The following is a 24933-nucleotide window of genomic DNA, read 5'->3' as shown; positions in this document are numbered from 1 at the left end:
TTATCAAAATACCATAAGTGTGAACCAATTTTGAATCTTCTTTTCTCTTTCCCTCTTTTTCCCAATATTACCAGTTGCATTTTCACTTTCCCATTTGATATAAGCTGGAATTAAATTACTTTAAAAAAAAAAGCCCATGCCATGTCTTTAACTTATCTAAGTTTCAATGAGTGGAGAAGGAAGACAAGAAAGAGATGAATGAATGATATGACAAAGTGAAAACAGCACAATACTGCTACAAAACAAATGTCTAGTGCTGTATTCTGACGTTTCTCCCCCAGGTGGCGACACCACACAACATAGCATGATGACACTTATGAATCACAATGGTCAGTCTATCATCAACAGAAAAGCAATATACAAAAATAATAATAATATGAAAGAGCTAAATTTAAAGGCAAACTATTAATGAATAAAACTTATCAGCAAATGTTATGTCTCGCTGGATTACAATTCACACATACACATTAAAGGCACAATAAGTAGTTTTTTCTCACCACAGTTTACAACAATAACAAAGGCGTAGGTTGATGACGCAGTGATTAGCTGAATGATGGGACTTGCTGTCATGTTGATGGATCTAATAATGTTTATGGATGTTTTTTAACATTACAGTGGTATGAAGCAGGTCGTGATTGCTAAAGAGACAGATATCACGCGAGTCTCGCGGATATAAAAGGAATAAGGACATTTAATCACCCGCAAGTGCTGGATTACTCACACAAGTCAGTTTATTAGACGAATTAAACTTGTGAGGTAACGCAGCGCTGCTTCGCCTACCCTAACAGTACACTATCACACTAAACGGCATTTAAATGTCCGTGTAAAGTTATTTTATACTACGTGTTAGTTCGTTTGCTGTATGAAACTAGCAGTAAGCTAGATCAACATTAGAATAACATACTGACCATACTCGAACATTTCATCATGTTGAGCTAACGTTATATAACATTGATTTGTTTTATGTACATTTGCTCACCTGTCGTGAGCTCAAGTCGTGACTCGTGAAGCTCTGTCAAGTCCAAGTTAGTCGGGGACGTGGAGTTCTCGGTATCTCAAAAACGCCACGCTGAGATTGATCCTCACTTTAGTTCTTATTATTTGTCCCAAATTCTGCTTGCTATGGTCTCTGTTTGAAAGAAACAAGAACTGAGTGCCGCTAAACGTTACGCACTACAGAGTTGTTCACGTCTGTCGCCATGGTTACATCATGGCTATGGCAGTATGAATGGAAACCGAGGATATAGCGGATATTTCGTCATTGACAGGCGACATTCTTTTACCGGGATGGCCACTTATTTAAAATTGGAATTTCCCTGAAATAAAAACTCTTTAGAGACTTTTGGGATATTGTAAGCACACAAATGCAGGAAATATATCGCACTGTGCAAGTGATTTTTGGATATTTTATTACAAATTCTTACATATTGCACCTTTAATACTTTTATTCAGCAATGATGCAATAAACTGACCAAAAAGAGACAGTAACCAAAGACCAAAAGACACCAAAGGTCTTTTGAACTTTCTGTTCTTCAAAAAAAAAAAAATCGTTAAAAAAGAGTCACGTTTCCACAAAAGTATTATGCAGCTCAACTGTTTTCAACTTTGATAATAATAGGAAATGTTTCACGAGCAGCAAATCTGTGTATTAGAATGATTTCTGAAGGATCATGCGACAAAATTCAGCTATGCCATCATTGAAATACATAACATTATAAAATATATTCAAACAGAAAACAGTTATATTCTAATACTTCACAATATTATTGTTTTACAGTATTTTTGATCAAATAAATGCAGCCTTTGTGAGCATATAAGAGACTTCTTGCAAAAACAAAAGAATCGTACACACCGCAAACTAAATCCTCAATTCAAGCTCACAAGCACATATTCATCCATATTAATTTCCCAATTGATTTCATCCGTTCTGAACTCAGGAACTCCACAGGAATCATAGACTCTTAAAAAGCTCAGCAGCACAACATCAACGTGAGAAAGAACTACTTTATCTGAGCACTGTGTTTTGACATTTCCACTGAGCTGTTCCCTTGGGAGTCGAATCGATACAAATACTCGAAATAAACTGTGTCAGATCCTTCTCTGTGTCTCATGGACAGTGTTCCTCTTCACCATAGGAAAGAAGTCATATATTATGACAGGTGTGTGACATTTGTGTAAAATATGTGATGTTTACCTGGCAATCAGTGGGGACACTTATCGTTTATGATATTGTGATCCCTAGATTAGCCCTCCAAAGTAAATTTATGTTTTTCGCCCATTTTATACCTGGCAAAAATCTCTTTGATAAGTTTGAAAGCATATCATACCATATTAATAAATAAAAATATATGTTCTGGGGACATACTACAGCCATTATTTGTCACACAAAATCACACAAAATCATGCACATAAGCCCAGAACAATGTCCCACTGCTGTAGTGCCTCATCTATATCAGTAGATGGTGCTGTATGTCTATCACACCAACACATATACATCTATGTAGACATTTACAAACCATATACAGTATTTGCTTCCTGTTTAAACATTTGAACAGGCTGATTCTAGCCCTTTTTATCTCATGATGGCATAAGGTGCAACTAAATGTGCAATCTATCGGCATAATACTGTGCATAATAGTGAATAAGAAATATCAAATGTTCGTTATAAGGTCGTGTGGAGTCAGAATTACTGGATAAAATCCCGAAAATGTTCATATCATCTCTGATGACAGCAAAACCTTTTCTTTATTAATTGCCGTTGACTTTCTCTTTAAAAGAATCATTAACTTTGAATGCAAAAACTATGTTCCTAATCCATTTCACTTATACTAATGGTTCAATTAAATCATTACAGTGTAAAGGATTACTAGGCTGATCAGTTTGTGGAAAGGGGGATTTAAAAATGGATTTTTAAAAATGGTAATTGCTCACTAATATATTCTTTTAAAATGTCTGGAATCCATACCCCCATTCAGACCCGTAATAAAAAGATATGTTGTGCGCTGCTAAATACGCATAGACCTCATGAAAAATGTGTCAAGTTGTGCGTGTGTGTACAGATCGTGCTTAAAATTGTATTTTAAAGAGAATGAAGGACATTTGATTTGTGAGGAAAATGATGTAAAACAGGCTGTGACCATATTCTATAACAATGCTACCATAAAGTTTGAATAAGATTTAATAAAAGGGTGAAGGGAAATGCAGTATCATCGCACCTAACAGCACATTTGTCCCATTTGCCACATTTTCTTGGTAAAACTTTCACTCTTTGCATAGCTTCTGTGAACACTCGCACTTCTCTCTGTCTGTCTCCTTTGGGTTTTGTGGCAAACTTAGTAGAGTTGAGTGGTTGTTTGTTAGTGAAGACAGGTGCAGGCCTCATCCACACACACACACACACACACACACACACACACACACATAGTATAAACAGACCCAGTACAAAGGGACTGGTCTGACAGAATGCCTTTTCACACCTGACTGGGCCTAGCATAGGGCGACAGGCCAGAGCTCCCAAAGCACGACACACACACATGCGCGCGCACACACACACAGGGGTATCTGTACTGTATTTAACTTTGAGCCCTCTAGACTCCAGGATAGTTTAAAGGCCTTAAAGACCGTCTGTTGAGGGTGACTCAATTTAAGTACCTACACACACAAACAGAACCAGGGCAAGACCCAGAGGATGAAAGTAATCCACAAGCAGATGGACTCAGCCCAGCAGAACCAAGTGGACCTGAAGGAAACCAGCTCACGCTATTTTACACCAGTATAAATCCTTCAGACTCGGACAACAGTCCACATGTCGTCCACGCAAACAGCAATTCACAGTGACGGCTTAACAGAACCAACTTTTTGTGATGAATAAATAGTTTCCACTGAAATTCAATCATTTTTTCTAATTATACTACTGAAGCATAAACGATCTCCTTCAAAAACTGTGTAAAAACACTTTCTTTATTTCTGTCTGTCTTTACTTTTTTTTGTTTATCTGCCGTTTATTATCCGATTTTTTATTTTACAATAAATAGTCAAAATCGTACCAACACAGTATCAAACTTAATTAATCTTACGAAGGGCAAATTAATACTTAATATGACATTAAAATGCATTATTATTACAAAGAATAAAAATAATTTTAAACATAATAATTTGGGCTGAATATTTGTTTTGTAAATATCTCTTATAAAATACTAGACATTATTTATTATTAAAATAATGTATTATTTTATTAACATGAAATAGACAGAATACAATATAATATAAAAATGATGAACTAAATATATATTATATTATATATAAATTATTATTATACTGTATATTCCAGCAGGAATTTGAAAATTCAGCCTGTCATATACATGTATTTTGTATTTATGCACACATACACACAAACACACACACAAACACACACACACATGTATTTTGTAAACAAACAGAAGCTTTCAAAAGTTTTCAAAAGAGACAATTGTGGATTTGGGGTTTAAGATAGGACATTATTTTACATTATTTCTGAAATATATTTTATTTTAAATGTTACTTAACCACTGACATTAACTGTAGAAACAATAACTATAATAATGGTACTTTGGCAGAAACATCAGTCGGACATTATGATATGCTTTTCAAGGAGTGATAATAATATCAATCAGTACAATCTGAGAAAACACTTCTTTTTTTTTGTCAACACCGAGGAACAAAGCTGAGAAACTGTGAAAGTGAGGAACATTTTTGAAGACTTTTAACCCTCCACGCAGCTCTTTAACAGCCCTAGAGGCAACATTTTCTTTTCATCCCACCTTTCTTTTTTTCCTCTCTCCACTCTGCCACCCAGCGCACCAGGCTAGCGCTAACGATCTGGCCTTTTCATTAGGCAGGCTAGCTAATTAGACTGTGTGTGTGTGTGACGGGTCGAGTGACTGCTCGGCGCAGCGCGATGCTGGCAGCCCATTTCATGCTTTATCACGTCTTTTAATTGACAAACAACCTGCTCTTTTCTCTTAGGCTGAGGTCTATATTCCAGGAGTCTGCGCGGATGTGTGTGCGTGTGCAGATGTTCCAGCGCGCCCCTTGACGTTTAGCTGTGTGTGTGACTGTCACATGCCTTCTCACCCTGGTGGATCTTTAGGGAGAAAATGCTCACTGAGTTTGCCAATTAACCACTTTCAGATTGTTCGGTGACAAAACGCATACACAGAGACGCAAATACTGAGAAATGCACACAGCGACTCCATAAAACACGTGTAAACCAATCGTGTCATTTTAAGGAGTCTCAAAGTCACATTCAAATATTAAATTGCTTTTAAAAAATTCACTGTATTAAGTAACTTTACACACTTTAACACAAAGCTAGTTATTAAAGCAGCCCTTTGTGGCGAATGAAAGCTGATCTCTCCTCCGCTTAGACACACCATCAGGAGTCCACCATTCACACAAAGACAAAACCAGCGGGAGTCTTTTCTCTGAAAGCCACAATCAAGACTAATGGTGTTTATAGACATGTGAGGTTTTATTGCACACAAATACGCTTCGACTTTACTCATGTCACAAAGGACTCCAGTCATTTTCTTAATTCAGACGCTTAACACAGTCAGTTCACCTGGAATTCCCTCAGGCAGGTTCTGTATGCATTCAAGGTGTTCACGCAAACTGTCTTCACATTTTATATGAGAGACATAGAAACAAATCTTACCGTAAGGTGGTACTGTCTCCAGATTTCTGGGCAGGCCTGTTGAGAACAAAAAAAAAAAGTCAGTGTGAAAACAATGTTTACATAAAATGACAATCCATACGCCTTATTCACGGCAGCGCCATCTTTGATTTTTAATGAGAATGAAAGCGAGGCTGTGAGGGATAGACTTGCATCTCTTCAATGGGCTGTATTGTTATTTAATGTGTTTTCGGATTGTTCTGCTCATGAAACACAGGAAAAATACCTTTCAATGAAATGTCAGTTGACAAAAAACTCCTGACAATGTAAGCTGTGGAAAATTGTAAGTAATCTAGGAGCTTTATTCCGCTTTTTACAGCGGATGCCATTGAAAACACAGTAAGTCTATCCCTCACAGCCTCACTTTCATACCTGTCATGGCGCTGCTCTGAATAAGGTCTATAGGTTAAAAAAAAAAAAAAAAAAAACACACAGATGTTTAACACAAAATCTGGCTCTATATTTCCGAGCTTTGTTTTCGTCATCTTTGGATTAAATGTACAGCAGAAGCTAAATGAGTGAAAACTTTTACTATTCATAAACTGGATGATTTTTATGGAAGGATTGATAGTGTTGATAATAAAGATGAAAGGAAATCCAGCAAAACAAGAGAAGATGAGAGATGAAAAGATGTTGACATGAAAGCAGATGGGAAAATGAAAGAAAAGGCAAGACAATGAAAGGAGAGAAGAGAAAGTGGAAAAGAAGAATGAAAAGAAAAGGGAAAAAATGGGAAAAGGAAAACAAAATGGAACAGGAAAAAAGAAAAAAAATAGACCAGGAAAAAGGAAAGGAAATTGAAAAGGAGAGGATAATAGTAGGAGAAGAAAGAGGTGCGGTGTTGACAGCTCAAGTCGTCTTAACAGACACTGAGCGAGGGTGGTTAGCGCATTTGCCCTGCGAGCTTCCTACATTTCTGTGAAAATTGAAAGTGCCGAGGGCACAGCAGCCAGACTCATTTATACAGTTAGCTTTTCATTTAACCCCACCTGAGAGCCGGGCAGAGGCTGGAGGGTTACCCTGCTGAGGGGATTGAAGGAGACGTTCAAAATCTTTAAGAATCTGCTTTCCTTTCCCTCGCTCACTGTGACATGATTATACAGCAATAAAGCTATTAAAATCACATTTTCATACTGCCATGATCTTTATATAATGATGAGTTCTACTGTTGTTTTAGACTTGTTTGAGGGCACCCAAAGCGATGACCCATTGCTTATTAGTCTTCTAAAACCATGACTTTCCTGAGATTTTCCTGAGCATTGATAAAATGACATTTTTTTAGACACAAATCTAGGGGGTATAGTCGAATATTGAAGCCAATTCTCACATCCAATGAGATTTGTGCCAAACTATGGCAAATTAAGCATAAATCGTTACAATAAAGCGTTACAAATCACCAAACATGAGAAAGGGATGAAAAAAAGTTAATCAAAAATAACAACTTAAAAATAAAAAAGATGTTTGAGTAATAAAGGAATAGGGGGAACATAAACATTGAAATTCCAAAAAGTGTCTACTTAAGAAAAGGCCTTTATAAATGGCAAAATCAATCTTACATAGTCATAAAACTAAAATTTTAATATTTTTTTTTTAAATACAAATCTTGCAAACAATCTGGGTTCAGACGGTCTCGACATTTACATATCCCAAACATGTAATAAATATGTAAATATCAAAACCAGTGGTCTTCATTATGTATTTTACAGCAAGCCCAAAACCGGAAAGAAAAGTAAATGGACCGGCTGATATTTTTCGACTCTCACAGTTCATTAACAAATGCTACATAGCAGTTTTTAGGACTGGTGTAATTATAGATTATAAGCATAATTAAAAGTCATGTTGTGGTGGCGGCTGAAGAATTGTTTGTTCAGTTAACCAGTAAGATCAACTAAGCTCTGTATTCCATATTTACTATCAGTTCTACAGTAGATTCAGTCAACAACTAGAAGTCTTAAAGGGATGATGGGGCATTATGATTGTAACCGTGTGATGTGAGAACTTGCGGAGTTTAGATAATCAGAACAACTTCTTACTTTGACTAATAGAATGCTGCAGAATATCTTGCAGCAGGATTGTTTAACTGCAGCCAAATCATAAAATGTGTTTGTTTGTCATGTTATGCATGAATGGGACCAATTTCGTTTCAATTAAAACTATGCCAAAATTACATTAAAACTGTTTCCAAACCACAAGACAACAGATGATGAACAAACTTAACAAGCTTTTATGTTGAGTGAATGTTCTTGCATAAAAAAGGAAGAGAATACAGGGGCTTCAATCTGCATGCAAGAAAAAAACGAATCCACTGCACTAATTGCAATGACCCTGACCCATCCCTAGTTATAAAATACGATTCCAGTCTTTGTTTTAACAAGCTATATCTTTTTCTCTTTCATCTCTCCTGCTGTTTCTAAAAGTCACTTCTATCTCTTCCTCCCCCATTTCTATCTCTCTCGGTGGGGTTGTTGTTGGGGGTGACGAGTGGAGCGTGTGTCCCACTCACAGCCTGTGAAGCGTCTGTCTTAATGAGAGAAAGAACGGCCCAAGAGATAGACTCACTCTCTCTCTCTCTCACACACACACACACACACACCCAAAACTAAAACACAACGCAACACAATACACACCCACAGAGAACTACTCACGTCAATGAAGTGCCCGGTCATGCCACAGCGGTGGCAGCATTTGTGCCAGCGAGCTTTCTCCAGACAGTTATCATAGGTGTGGCCGGGCAGCGAACAGTTATAACAGTGACGGCTCGGACAGGTCCTCTGTAAGTGTCCCTGAAGCCCACATAATGAGCAGCATGGCATCTTCTGCTCATAAACACACACAGTAACAACAACTCTGATACTTAGTGACACGAGCCTAAATGACAAAACACTATTAAGTTGATACAAAATCATATTCTTAATATATTAAAACTAGAAAACTTTTCAAAGAATTTCAACAGCTATTTTGTGCAAAACAAATTGTATTAATGGTCACACAAATAAAATAAAATAAAAACATTTTTCCTCATTTTAAATGAATCGAAAAGAATACTTTTCAAACTCACAACTTGTTATAGTTTATAACAGAGTTGTTTATATAATTTTATCTTCAATGGCAATGCTCATAATTTTTGTAGCATTGATTTTATAGCATATTTTTATAGCATAGACATATACACTATTCTAGTGCATGATATGCATGTATTTGATAAAATAAAACTGCAAAACAGTGACATTAAGAAATAATACCATTTAAAATATCTATATAAGATATCTTAAAATTGTATTTCTATTTTTGACAATCCAGTAAATAAACAATTATACATATTGTCAAAATATGTGAATGTTTAACATGTCACACAAAAACTTTTACCTAAAATATCTTTTCATCCTAGAGTTTATCGTGACTTATAAAGTGTTACATTACTGCGTAAAATCCGAAAAAAAACTTGATTCTGATTGGTCAATCGCAGCATTTTGGGACAGTGGCTAAAGCTGACAGCTTTTTGGCTAATCCGGTACTATATGTCTCAGCACATTCGTTGAGTGGAAATGAGAAAATGTGGACCTTTGCTGTGGGGCAGATGAGTGTAGTATAGTCACAGTGAAGGGTGGATAATGATGTACCTTTGGTGTGGGGCAGTTTTTGGAGAGATGGCCGGTCTTTCTGCAGTTGTGACACGTGATGGATTTTTCAGTGTAGTAACGGTTTGAGAAGCGGTTTGAAACACGCCTCAGGCCAACCCCTTTATTATGGATCTGAGCCTACACACACACACACACACACACACACACACACACAAAATGGTAATCACCTCCTATCAAAGACAATCCTAAAAAATAACAATTATTTTCAGTTTTTTAAAACCAACCGTAAAAGTATGTTATAAAATACCAGTAATTTCTATTTATAAATTTCAGATTTGACAAATGTAACATTACCCATTTATCCTTTTCTGATATAGTCCAGGTTTGTATATTCCCGCCATCATTTCCATGTTCTATGAAAAAAAAGAGATCAGTACATGAGAAAAACAAACTCAAACCATTAACTTGGAATTAAATGAAACTTCAATAAGAGATTGTGTGTGATTATGTGTGTGTGTGTGTCTATAGTACAAGAGGCCCACTCCCCTAATTTGACCTTTTTTTAAGATCATTCTCAAGAGACAGAGAGACAGTTACTACAGCAATACACAGCTGCACATCAACACACAGCTTTAAAAATGACACACACACACGTTTGTTTCACTATATTAGTGAGGACATTGCGTAGACTTCCATAGATGTTATATCAGGTTAATGATATTTTCTGTGGCCTAATCCAACCCCTAAACGTAACCCTCACTAGTCAGTTGTCATAATATTTCACCATACAAGCAAGGACATTTGGCCCTCACAAGCATAGCCAAACCTGTACATAATGCATAAAGTCACCAAAAAACTAAAAAACTAAAAAAATCTCCATAGAAGAGTACAAAGTAATACAAATAAACAAAACAAATCTCTGGGAACTGACCAGAGCTGACAAGGGCCATTCAACTATTGATGCTACAAAAACTGATGCTAGTTTAGCATGTCACATTAACGATAATGATACAGATACAAGAAACAAAATTCTAACAGACAAAAATATACATTCAGATATTCAAACTAATAAAAATGGTTATGAAAAGAATCCTTATACGTTCATTAACTTGTGTGTGTGCTTTTTAAATCTACGCGCACAACACGTCGCAACAATGCCCCCAAAACATCCCTGAGGACCCCAAGTACAATAAACAGGAAACATTTCCTTTAATCCTGATGCCCCCCTTCTGTCTCTCTCAGACGCACACACACACACACACACCTCCGTGTGTCTACGTGGGGGAAATGCCTCGTCAGTCACGGCCCAGCAATCACACAAAGCCAGAGAAAGGAGGACCTCACTATGGTAATCCTGCCAGGCCTATTCACAATGACAAACACACACACCAAAGATACTATAATGTGCTTCTCATATGAATATTAGGAAATATTTTCATAAATCCACCTAGTTTTTACATCAAATCGGCTTTATACATACATAAAATAGTGTGGGGAGTTTCTCCAATTGGCATCTACACACGTTCTACACCACCACCACCAGGGAGGGCGCTAGAGAGTAAGCCATAATCAACATCACAAAAAACCTTTCGCTTACCATACAGCGAGACCGAGATGGAGGGATGAAAAGTAGAGCAAGGGAGGGGGGAATACCGGAATAGCGACAGATGCTACTTGTACGTCTCATAGGTATGCTAATTAACATAGAACCAACAAATAAAAATAAGAGGTGTGCGCACAGGGTGCAACTTCATCAGTGTGTGTGTGTTTTAATGAATTCCAGCTGACTAATAGTCTGAGAGAGAAGAAAGCTGGCGTGCGCCCGGCCACCACCGTTGGGCCCACGGAGAACACAACGGATGTGTAGGAGAAACTAATTAACCATGAACACAAGCTCCCATCAGACAGAAAGAGACTGAGATACTATTCTGACTTGAAGAGTACTCTGTGTGTAGGGAACAGGCCATGTGAAGGCGTATCTCAAAACACAAACTGTCAAGGACTCTCGGAGTGTTTTCTCTCACAGCTGAATCACAGTCCTGAACTAAACGGCTACTAAAACTTGTTAATGGGATCCTCATTGGAAAATGCATTGAGCCCGTTCTAAAGCAAACATAAAGCCACAAAGAATACCATAGTGAATATAAACTACCATTCAAAATGTTGTGGATAAAGATTTGTTTCATGTTTGTGACAGGAGTCTCCTATTCTTTCTCACCAAGGCGGTATTCATTTGTTCAAAATACAGTAAAAACAAATAATCTTAATTGTTTTCTATTTGAATATAATTTACAATGTTATGTATTTCTGTGATGGCAAAGCAACATTTTCAACCTCATTACTCCAGGCTTCAGTGACACAAGATCATTCTAATATGCTGATTTGATGCTCATATTATAAATGTTGAAAACAGATGTGCTGCCAAATATGTGTGTGGAAATAGTGATATATTTGTTTTCAGGATTCTCCGATAAATAGAAAGTTCAAGAGGACACCTTTTATTTAAAACAGATTTTTGTATCATTTTAAATGTCTGTCACTGTTAATGCATTTAATGTCACGCTGAATAAAAGTATTGCTTTATAAAAAAGAAAACTATTTCACAAATAATTACAAAGAAGTTGTAAGTAACACATTGAATGAAACGTAAAAGAAGAAAACGTGAAATACCTTATTCCAATAATTAATCTTTAAAAACATAATAAATAAATACATATCGTTTGCAGTGCTTTATTGCAATTTCTTATAACATTCATTAAATGTGCGCAGAAACAGAGGATTATGACTCATAAATTAATGACATGAAAGTGGTGTAGTGGCATATCATTTTAAAGATTTTGGGCAGGTTGTAGATTCAAACTGTATGATCCAATCAGTATTGTCACGTCACTTTCCTGACCACTTTCCTGCCAACGCTATCTCACTCTTTAATCATCTCTACGAGTGATTAAAAAGTGGCTAATTCGTACTAATTCATATGACCTTCGTACAATTTGTCTAAACCCACGTGATGGGTAGGTTTAGGGGCGGGGTCAGGGGTAGGTCATTCGTCCGAATTCATGCGAATTGGCCAATTCGTAAAATATGTACGATTAAGCAAAAAATCGTGAGGTCGTACGAATTGTTACGAATTAGCCACCTCGTAAAATACGTACGAAAAAATACGTAAAAATACTCTGGGCTGGAGCTAAACTTTGCAGGACAGGAGCTTCAGTGCTTTAAAGCCACATGGCATTTAGCTTGGTTGCAGATCTGAGCAAGGTAGCATCTTGGTAGCAGATGAATAAGAATGCTAACAGATCATTTCCTCTAGAAACTATATAGACTTCCATAGGCTGATGTGTGAAATACCACCATTGTAGTCTCACACAGACATCTGACTATTGGTATCAAATTCGGTTTACTTTGTTGCTTATAACTTGCTATATTTGCATGCACCATGCATTGAAGGCATTTGAGGCTACCACCATTGAGCAAGGCACTTGTAAAGAGATACATTTCCAAATGAAGCAGAATATTCAATGAGAACAAAAAAAGTAAGGTGGGACTTTGGTGTATCGGAATTGATTGGATCATTAAAAATTGGGTGTTCAATACCATAATGGAGTTAGACCTTATGTCAGTTTGCAATCAATAGTGGAAACATGACCAGCATCCGACCCAAATATGGAAGCTGGAGGTAGGGAAGTGCAATATTTATCATCTATTATAACATCGTAATTGTTCTTTTAATTAAATACGAGGTGACATATTCAAGTATGTCACTCACTTTGCAAAAAGCAGAAACACGTCTTGAGAGTCCAAAAAAAATCACTGTGTGATAAAGCCAATTAGAATGCCCCAATAATTCGTTATGTGGGCAAAAAATATCCCAGTATGAGTTTTTTATATTGATGATAACATTGATATAGTTAATACACAGTGACATCACAAAAGCAAGAGATCCATTTTCCTGAATATGTTCAAGAAATAAGACGTTAAAAAAACGAGTGAATTACATTTTAGACATAATAATGTGTTTTTTGCTCTTTTGTCACTGAAAATAGTTCCAAAAAAGCCAAAGTAGAAAATGTTTCACATTTTTTTCCAAATAAAAGCCATTTTTAATCAAACCTGAGATCTGTCCTTGCATTAAGACATCTTTTAAACTTCTCTCTTGCCATATTTGTACACTATGCATGCGCATTAGTCAATGTTCATACATGAATAAAAGCTTAAATTAAATAGGTTCATCATATAATGCAATCGAGTCTCTTCAGAAGACTTGGATTAAACTGCTCGATTCATGTGGATTACTTTTACCATGTCTTTATGAACTTATGGAAACATGAAGGTTTTGGGGCAATGGACAGAAATCTGGTCCATTAAAAATATTTTACTTTGTGTTATGAAGATGAATTTAAGTCTTATGGGTTCGGAACGACATGAGGGTGAGCAACTGATGACAGAATTTTCAGTTTTGGGAGAACTAATCCTTTAAGTAAGTAAAGGAGGTCAATTTTGATTTCATGCTGACTTAAACCTTTGGTTACATGCAGGTGGACTGTACCTGTAAGTGTACTGTAAATCATGTTAGCTAAATAACTAGCTTTAAAAGGAATTTTCTACAGTTATTTGGATAGATCTGTTGTCTTTTCCCAAAACGACAGAAAATAATCTAAGAAAAAAAAACCCCTCCAGTGTTTGTATAGGCAGCACATAGCATCCCCTACTGAACCAGTGACACAAGTATCAATCCTGAGCACCTCTCTCCGCACTCGTCTCCCTTAACAACCTCCCTCAAGTGTAACCATTCAGCCTTCTCCAGCATAGGGAGGGGGGAACATGGGACTGAACCCTGAAAAAGCTGATCAAAGCCTCAAGCAGGCCCCACCGTTAACCAGTTTTGGGGGATGCAGGCCCTTTGTGCGGTGCTGTTGACTTCTGCGACTGGGCTGGTGGAGGAGACAAAGAGAGCGGAAGAGAGGCCAGCAGTCAGATTAACACAGCCATACATAACAATGGAGCCCGAGTGTGGGCGACCCCATGTACCTTTGTGTGTGAGGGTGTACATTTAAGTGAAGGAGAGAGGGAAGGGAGAAGTTGCTCATGTTCAGCCCTACTTCTTTTGGTTCTTACTGCAGGGCTAAACAATATAGATAGTCTGATGGCACTCATATAACTATCACTTGACCTATTCGGCTATATGTACTACTGTTCAAATGTTTTATTCAACAAGAACACATTCATTTGATCAATCGTGACAGTAAAGACTGTTACATTGTTACCAAAAATACCCATTAAAAAAAATGCTTTCAACCAATCCTGAAAGTCATTAGGCAGCACTAGTGTTTTCAAAATGAATGAATGAAATAATTTTTTTGATCTCCAAATCAGCATATTAGAATTATTTATGAAGGATCATATGAGATTGAAGAGTGATGAAGCTGAAAATTCACCTTACAGTCACAGGAATAAATTATATTTTAAAATATATTACATTATATATATATATATATATATATATATATATATTATTGTTTTTACTGTATTTTTGATCCGATAAATACAGCCTTCATGAGCACGAGACTTAAAATAATACAAAAACATAAAATAATACCAACCCCAAACTTTTGAACAACATTGTAGATGAGGTTATTAAAATCCTGAAAGTGACTGGCAATAGTCTAATTATGAAACAAATCAATAATACTCTACAAATATGCAATACTTTTTTTGTCTGTATGAATTCATAGCCTTCAGAGCTAGTTTAGTATAATTTAAGCAAATAAATAAAATATACCCATATAATATAAAATGTTTCTTAAAAAAAAAAAAAAAAAACTGCCTCAATTTTTGTGGTAGGGCCAGTCAAAATGTTGGACAGGGCAGAAAAAACCCTAATATATTGGCTTGTCCAGAGAATCCAAAAATAAATTAAAAATAAAAATCATTGTTTAGCCTTGTTTTGACTAAATCAGTGATTTCCAAAATCAAAAGGAGTCCATTGTCTCTTGTCAATAGTGAAGCGATATGAAGCACAGCTTTCACAGAACTCACCAATCAACTTTATATTGGGCACCACAGCAAATCCACGTGACGTGACCGACTTGAACCTGCAGTGAAATTTGTGCGGGGAAATCTTTTGGCTCATGCGAAATTCCTGATTGTGTGGATTTTGCTCAGAAACGTTACAGAACATAAGGTTTGTATATAATACTTAAAAAAAAAATCTATGCATAGTCACATTTCTGCTTTTTTTTTTGTCTTTTCCATATAACCCTTCTTAAAGACTGCAATGCTGTGGTAAACCCTTCTACCACAGCATTATTTAAGTGACTTTTTTCCCACACTGGTTTAATCAATTTCAGATAAACCCGCCTCTAAATGGCACGCAAAACGAACTGTGGCTGGTCGCTTTCTCTCTCTCTGTCTAAGTGGGCGTTTCTTGGCCAGAATAAGCAGCAATGTGGACCAGACCTTTTGCCATTTAGTCAAAGGTCTGGCTACGCGAGACTGGCGATAGAGAGAAAGGTAGATGCCCCACAGAAGGGCAGACATGGGGGGTCAGTGGCCTTCACAGACCCCCTGACAAATACTTGACATGGACCACGGAGCAAATGCATTACGTCCCTATTCACCCTGCCTGGAGTAGGCCTTAATCCAATCAAAGAGTGATCAAACAGAAACACACACACACACACAGCGTTCGCGGCTGCTTGACCAAAGGCATGTCTTTCTCTCTTCCTGGCCTGCCAATCTCCTTGCTCGTTCTCATTTCCTGTCGGAGTCCATCCCTCCAAAACGCTTTCATACCTTCTGCGCAGCCCTTTCATTCTCTTCATTATTTTTATTGCCTTTTTTTTGCCATTTTTATGGAAATGATAGTAGAGAGAAAACAGGAAATGAATGGGGGAATGAGAACAAGAAATGTTGCGAGCTGGATTCAAACACTCATAATCCACACAAGCACCAACCGCTAAGCCACAACTCCATCCTCTATCATGGCTTTCTTTATTCAACAACGTTGCCTTTGTACCAGAAATGCCTGATTTACATCCACACAGGCAATTAAACTCTACTTGACAGAGGAGACGGAAGGCAGAATTCAAATGAGTGGTGCAGTGAAATGCATCATGGTCTGTGAACAGACCACAGTGTGTTAGGTGAGCAGTGGTGAATGTGAGTGTGAAAACCAAACAGTGTGTAACAACGCCACACTTCAAAGACAAAATACACACACACGAGGGTACCTCACTACAAGAGACTGGAGATACGCGTGCTTACAAACATACTCGCTAGCGTTTCACACTCGACTTAATTCCAGCATCCGGTTGGATCACAAACAGACCATGTTGGAAGAGAGGACCAGGACATGAAATCAAGCAGAAAGAGACAGACATGTTAAGAGAGAGATGAAATGAGAGAGATAGAGAGAGAGAGAGATCTCCCTCTCGGTCAATACATCATGTACAGGTCGATTATGGATTACAGTGGCACATTTCATTTCATTTCATGCTCAGTCTTCGTGTTTGTAGCACTGCTGTGGAGCCCTGCAACATGGATTACACTGATATCTCTATTGCACACATACACACAACTTTAGCAGCAAAAACCACCTGAAAATGAACACACACAACCGGTTTCATTGCAGTGTCTGTTGCTGCCATCATTGTTTTGAAAAGGAATAGCTCACCTAAATCTGAATTCTGTCATTTAGACCCCATTAACACCTGGTATTAAAATGAGATCTGTATCCAGATAAGTTATCCGGATAATAAGTGTTCTGATCTTACCGATTCCATTTACACCTGGCCACATAAATGTGTTTTTGCAAAACGGATATAAATCCGGATAGCATTTTTGGGAGGAGTAAAATATACATATGTGGTTTCAACAACCAGATTGCGTTTACACCTAGTAAAGATCCGAACACAATGCGAGCCAGACTACCTCCAGATGTGGTCTGGCAGATCCGATCGAAATGTATTTACACCTTGCATTAACATGCGTTTTTTTATTATTCTTATAATAAAGAAGTTATTTATTATAACTTATCTGAATACAGATCGCATTTTAATACCAGGTGTAAATGGGGTCTCACTCACTCTCATGTCATTTCAAACTTTATTAGACACACACAAAAGTAGAATATATTTAAAGAGCATATTGCAGGTTAAAAAAAAAACTAAATTAAGACATAACCTTGTATAAAAATACCATTATGAAAAGTTAATGCAGGATTTAAAATGTTTTAAAAAGACATAAGGGCACTAATTCAGTAGATAAAGTGAGTGTTTCTTTGACTGCTCGTAAAAACGACTTTTTTTAATATTGCGTCATTTTATGTCACGTTAGGGAGCCTCAGCCTTGGCTCAGTGCAGAGTAGGCTGGTGTTCAGTGAGAGCGGTCGTCAGTCAGTGTGTTTTCGGTAGTTTTTGTATTTTAATTTGTCATCGTCATGGTAAATTATTGTGTTTGTGGAGGTTGCAAAACCTCCAGCCTCCAGCATCGAGTCAACAAGTTTCCATTACAAGAAAAGGGATGGTGCTATAGCCTATATCTTTCGTTCCTGGTGCGGGTTGTGCAGGTGAAGAGACGGGATTTCTCTTCCGCATCGGCTTCTAAAAACACGGCCGTGTGTGGCGTGATTATCATCCCGGTGATATGATGGAGTTCAACATGGGATGCCGAAGCACTGTACCAATGGCATCAAATAGTGTGATATAGGTAGTAATGCCTTAAATAGAGACAACTTGTAATTGAAAAACAAAAGCAGATTGTTTAAATATTCAAATCTTTAACTTTCTGTTTGTTAAAACCCAGGTGAAAAATATGTATTAAAAATGTACTTGAGTAGGCTATGTTTTTAGTACAATACAAATATACTCAAGTATAGTTTTTATACATTTAATAGTATAAATCTACCCTAAACATACTGTCTGCTGGCCTGTTATAGATCATAATAAGCTGTACAATATTGTTAGCACAGTAGCGAACGTGTATATCTATAAGCACGTCTCTCACCAAGACATCTGTCCTTTCCTCCACTGGTTCTCCTGACATCACAACTCAATGTGTCTCTGACCATTCTGTCTAACATTATCCTGGCCTGTCCTGCTCTCTTGGCAGGCTCATAATTGTATTGCTGTGGACCGGCATTCGAGTAAGTATGAAACATTTCTTCAGCGTCCAAAATGTCATTGCGATCTATTGTTTTCCTGTAGTTTGAATCGACCCGTTACGCCCATTTTCAGATGTGGAAGTAAAATTCTCACATAAATGAGAAGCTTCTGTAGTATATTTAAAAGTAAAATTTTAAAGAAAATCTAGTTCACGTTATTTTTCTATACAGTACATTGACTCATGTCCTCTAACCTGCAATATGCCCTTTAAGAATCATTACGCAACCCTTGCCATAGAAGAACCTTTCATAGTGATCAAGAGCTTTAAAAAAAAAAAAAACTGTGAAAGAACTAAAAATAAAAGTTATTTTTTGGCACCATAGAGACTTTCGCACCAGAGGAACCTTTCATAGTTCCTAGAACAATTGGCGAAAGTACCCGCTTTTTGAACTAGGAACGATTTTAGTTCAAGGAACTCCTTTTGGTTCTGCTAATAAGCTTTACATTGGGTAATGATATTACATATATTTATAGTGGAAAAAGTTTTTCATTTGTAAATCTTCACACTATGAAAACATTGGGTCTCATGCATGCGTACGCACTGCACACAAATTTGTGCGTGAAATCGGCATACTAATCGGCAACTAAAATTTATTCTAAATTTACGGAAAATATAGGAACAACTCAAACCGCACGTACGCAAAAATCACTTTCTCTGTGCAGCCTTATAACCGTTTTAAGAAGTTATATTTCATCTAAACATGACTGTAATTACATTATTTCCATATAAAATTATACGATAAAATGTATAAATAATTTAATTTCATCATATACTGAAAGAGAGAAAAGCTGTGTTATAGCTTCAGCTGCTACTGTAGGTTTCGCTGGCTAATGAGAGGTCTGTATAAAAGGTGTTTATAGTGTTGTAATGTCACAAGTACAACAGTAATACAACTTTAAATCATTTTTCACCCATGATGACTTGGAATATGTTGGAATAAGTCTGCATGACCGCTTTTATTTTAAATCAGCAAAGATGTTTGGAAAAACAAGAGGGTTCATTTGTGGAAGGATTAATAGATAACTATGAATAATGACAGAATTGGCAGATGAAGTTTTATACGAGATTTTACAACTTATATATAATTTTGGGTTTGCGTTTGCTTAGATCTTCAGAATTTTTGAAAAAACCTCCATACAAATTCCTCATAAGATCATAAAACTATACAGCTTGTTTTTAGTTTTCCAGACAAACCATCACTACGAACAGTAAGGACTGGCACCAGAGGTCCTGAGGGCCCATGGACATCCCTGTGGCCCCACCAAACCACGATTTCAACCGATTAGGACAAAAGTAAATGAAAACAATGGAAGTCCTCATTTTGACAGCCAGGCAAACGCATGATAATGAAGATGTACAGTAAAGAGATTTGACTATCTGCTCATATTACACCAACTCTGCAGGTACAAAATGACACTGGGGCATGTGGCCAAATCGGTGCCCCTACCCACCATTCGGCATGGCACACAGTACGTGCTGCCACGCTCCTGGCATTCCTGACTTCTCATTTAAAGGGGGAGGTGGGGCAGGTGGCCAAACCTGTCTGTCAACGTGCCGTTGCCTCTTGCAACCCAGAGGGGGCCCAATTACTGCCCAGCGGGGCGCGGTATGGCAACAGCATGGCAACCACACGGCAACCATACGCTCCAATCAGAGTGGCAGACGGGTAAGTGACAGGAGATAAGGTAAGAGAGTCACATGGGATTGAGAAAAGCACACGCACACACTCAACACAACTCTTTGTACTTGGTAATCTGATGTCAAGTTAATGAAAAAGCAAAAACAAAGCCTTCAACCACACAAAAAAATACAGTTCATCCAGTTCACCAAATTTAATTCCGCCCTTATTTACTCACCCTCATGTCGTTCCAAACTCGTATGACTTCCCAATCCTCCATGGAACATAAAGGAAAAATTCTGACGAATGTTTTTAAAACGGTGACCAGAAGCTTGCCAAACTCTATTCCACATCATAGCTCTCAAATCTCATTCACGATATTAATAACACAATATTTTCTGTGAATAAACAAAGTTTTCCCCTGTTTTGGTCTATTCCTAACACAAAGATATCAGCTTCAGAAACTTCTTATCGCTTTTATCCAAAGCGATTTATCCAAAGCGAATTGCTATGTACAGTATGTCAGAGGTCGCACGCCTCTTGAGCAACTAGGGGTTACGTGTCTTTCTCAGGGACACATTGGTGTCTCACAGTGGATTCGAACCTGGGTCTCTCACACCAAAGGCATGTGTCTTATCCACTGCGCCATCACCACCCAACATTTTTTATTTATTCATTATTATAATTAAATCAATAGAGTAAGCTTTATAAGTTAATGTGTTATAATAAGTATAATAAGGTTTTTGGTGATTTTGTGCAATATTTAGACGCTTAATAGACTCTAGTAACTATAAACTGTATAACCTTTTGATCAGGAACAGATTAAATTGAAAAAAAGGAAGCTATTCATCATGATCATTAGGGTTGGGTATCGTTTGAATTTGAAAGATTCTGATTCCGATTCCTTGTTTCGATTCCGGTTCCTAACGATTCTCGATTCCGATTCTTTTAAGAGGCAGGGTCAAAAAAGTTTAGCTAACCTTGCTAACCAACGGCCTTTCTGAAGGAAATACTCCTTCTGTAAAAATACTCCTTTTGTCACAAATTTTGCATTTTGCAGAGATTTCGTTATTTTTAGAAAAGTGAAGCCACACTTTGGATCGTCGACGTAAGCTACTCATGTTCAACTCGCGTGGTTATGCCAACACTTCCGGTAGACGCTTCTTCGTTGGTGTTGTTCAGCAGTTTCTTCTTCCGCTCGGCGGACTGTAAATATATATCGAAACTAGGAATCGAAATTTTTACTTTTGAACGATTCCGGGAAAAACGAAAAGTTAGTCTCGGTTCCAATCGATACTCGATTCTCGATACCCAACCCTAATGACCATGCAAACAAAAGTTTACAGTTACCAGACAAACTCTATTATACTTATTCTAACACACTAACTTATTAAACATATTATAATTATTGTAAAAGGCAGGTAAAGTCACACCTTGGATTATCATATTTATAGGAGGTTTTGCATAGAAGTTAGTTGGATGCGTTATAAGCATTAGACTAGGTGTTGGTTACACATTTGTTTTTTGTTTTTTTACATTGGTTCTAATGTTGAATATATGCCAAGTGTGTTGTTTTCGGACCCTGGTTTGTTATTGAGTGTATTTTTAATGTTTTTGTGTCTGATAATAAATAATGTATGTTTTAAAGTGTTGTGTGGACCGCAGGAAGACTAACGGTGCTCTTGGACATAGCTAAAGGGGGATCCAAATAAATAAACAATAGACAAGACATAAATGCACAGAATTGTTATGCACTCTAAACAACTACAAGAATTTTACAACCAGTTTTATATATATCGATATATTAAATGTGTATGAATTCTTAATTTAACATCCATTTTAAGATTAAATCATTAGTCTGAATCCAATAAAGGGCATGTAAAAATGAATTTAACAACAAATAATGATGCAAATTACAAATACTTGACGTAACGTGCACTGGCAGTCAGACTGCACTCGCACTGATAGAAACAGCTTGTGCGCACAACGCTCTCAGTCTCGCTCAGTCACTCGTCACAGCGATAGTCTGTGACAAACCTGCTTTAAAAGCCCACCAGAGAAATATGTCTACAGCTTGCTCTGTCATACAAATGATAACAGGACTGAGACACTATACTTAGTTGTTAGGGAATGTCTCATGTTACTCAAACCTGAATAAAATCCTAAAGAGGGCAAACAAGTTATAAATATTACTGATTTGCCACTACAGCAGTTTAGGAGCTGAGCTCTACTTGTTTTCTAGTGTCACAATGTTCTATATATATTCCAAGACATGATGTATTTCACATGTAAATTCAAATTGTCTGTAATTTTACAGTGTGATGCATTTTCCTGGAGCAAATGGTTTAATGTTTGTAAAATCAAAACCAGCTGACTTAAGCTTTAAAATACTGCCTAGCTTCTCAAAAAAGCATGTATCAACCTTAAATTCCAGTGCACCACTATATGTTCTGTATGAATGTATCCTATATCCAAAAGACTCTCCCCTGTTTTAAAGAACGTTTTTAATTGATATTGACCCTGGAAACATGCCTATCACAAACACAACAAGCTGACTTAATATTCCAAACCTTCTCGTTTTCCTTTCGAATCCACATTCGCACAAACACACGAGAAGGAAAAATGAAATACTTAATAAAACCGACTTCAATTTCATTCTGATGAAAATTCTCCTCTGGGAGTGTTTTTCTATCAAGCTGAGGGGCAGATCGACTTTTCATGATTGTTATTATATGAAAAGAGATAAACACCATCATTAATCGGCTACATTCCCTTTCCCTTATCGCAGTGATGGAAGGAGAGGAGGGCTTTTCTTCCTCCCATCCAACCCACACTGTAATTAGGCCTCCCATTCATTCACTCACTCACTAAAACGTGAATGCGCACACACAGACACACACAAGGGATGCGGGAGACAGCCGTGTTCAGCAAATTAAAAATTTGTCATTAAGTGGAATTTACCATAATGCTGTTTTATCTTCCAGCGGTTGGGTGGGGGTGCTGATGAAGTGTGTGTGTGGTGTTTGTGTGTATGTTATGGGTCTGGGGTGTTAGGGGGTGTGTGGGCAGTGGGGCTTCTGTAAATTGAAAAAGCAGAATAATCCTGCCCTTTCTATCGCCCTCTTCAGTCACACACAGCAAATCCATAGCCATTGGTAATTAAATAATAGCGCCTTAAGATTCTAATTTGTTTTTTTTTTCTTTTCTGCCTGTAGCCATCATTGGACTTCAGGAAAGATGGAAACAATATAGAATGGATATAAAACAGGTGGGAACCAAAGACACACACACACACACACGCATTAAATATAGCAACACAAATTAGATTAGGAAACATAAAGCCGCCATTATTAAAAACGATATCTCTCAGTCTGGAATTATAATGAAAGACAAAAGGAATTACTTCTACTGTTCCCCATAGACACCCAGGGAAAAGTCCACGGGTGTGTGTGTGTGTGTGTGGAGGGTATGGGAGGACTGCACTGTTCAGCTCGGACAACCTGGAATAAAATATGAGTTTGGGTGGGGTTCAGTTACAGCAAATTGACAGCAGGCAGCACGTGTAAAAATAACCGTTGCATTGAAACATTTCCACAAACGGAGCATCAAGGAATACTTCAATAAAAAAAATAAAGAAAATCGAAATCCCCTGTTGGTAAACAGGAAGCAAAAATAGGAAAAATTACATTTAGTTTCCTAAAAAAGCTACAGAGCAGATGAGCTAGTCTATGGAGGAACTGAATTAAACATGAGATGATAAAACAATATGGCGAGCTACTTCATATAGTATCCATAATTTATTTGTAGTAAGACCATAATAGCCACAGATATATTTATTAAATAAAAATATTTCAAAACATGACAAATTCAACTTTGGGTTAAACTAACGTAACCAAACAAAACAAAGTCTTGACAAAATCCACTTACAATCAAAGTCTATGGTGAAACATTGTTTGCCCCTTATACTTGCACAGTAGTTGCGTGATTGTCAACATTCTCTTTGTTTATTATTGTATTTATTTGATTAATTTTGGTATTTTCTGTGCATTGACTGCAGATCTTTAAATTGATCAAACATGTAATTATTTTTTTAAAAACAATACTGTTTTTATTATGAGAAAAAGTGCACTGTTAACATTTTTCTTGTATTTTTACAGTACAGTACTGGCAGCCAGCAAGTTACTGTATTTCAATTTACAGTAATTGTACTGTAATGAAATTTACAATACACACAAACAGTACTGTAAACTACAAAACGGTAGTATTGAACAGTAATTTCACAATATTTTGCCATTTTTGTCTGCTTCTGCTGTAATTAATTATACAGTATTGTAATGTAATGTAACTATCTATATTTATTGAAAAATATTGTAATTCTCAAATTACTAATGATGATATTATAAGGGTTAAACTGTCAAAACAAAGTAGATTCTTTCAGTTCCCTAACAAATTTAGTATGACTTAGAGTGAACATTTCTGTCGAAATACCATTATTTAGTGTCACTGAAATAAAACCAAGGCAAATTCTCTAAAGGGTGATTTCAGTTTCATTACTATAGCTTAGCGTTACTAATAAACGCATACAGAGACGATATGTCAAATTTTTAAATAATCACATTAAATTCCATCAAACAAAAAGATTAAAAAAAAGGGCTGAGAGATGTCAGGCGCAGAGGCGAAGGGAAGGGGAAAGACAGATGGTGGGGCTATGGCTGGGTGAAAGAGGGGTAAAGGGGGGGCCAAAGAAAGCGACAGAGAAAGAGAGAGAAGGTGTAACGAGAGGGTTTGCCTGTCCATCTTCACCTTACTCTCTTCCCCTGGGCATTCCTCCCTTTCCTTCTTGCTCATTCTCCCGCTCG

General features: G+C 37.1%; 1 protein-coding gene across 2 annotated transcripts in view; it reads right to left on the bottom strand.

Annotated features, from left to right (window-relative positions):
* The window catches only part of zcchc7 (zinc finger, CCHC domain containing 7), a 66474-nt gene that overhangs the window by 14706 nt on the left and 26835 nt on the right, over positions 1-24933 (bottom strand). For both annotated transcript variants that reach the window (XM_039693010.2, XM_039693001.2), the window contains exons 3-6: positions 9646-9704; positions 9331-9468; positions 8356-8526; positions 5693-5728 (exon numbers count right to left, since the gene is read on the bottom strand). In XM_039693010.2, the coding sequence (XP_039548944.2) occupies positions 5693-5728; positions 8356-8526; positions 9331-9468; positions 9646-9704 (404 nt within the window). The remainder of the gene's footprint in view (positions 1-5692; positions 5729-8355; positions 8527-9330; positions 9469-9645; positions 9705-24933) is intronic.

The sequence above is a fragment of the Pimephales promelas genome, chromosome 6 (assembly GCF_988280905.1).
Source record: "Pimephales promelas chromosome 6, fPimPro1.hap1.1, whole genome shotgun sequence".
Taxonomy (NCBI): Eukaryota; Metazoa; Chordata; class Actinopteri; order Cypriniformes; family Leuciscidae; genus Pimephales; species Pimephales promelas.
This window is presented reverse-complemented; position numbering and strand designations above follow the sequence as displayed.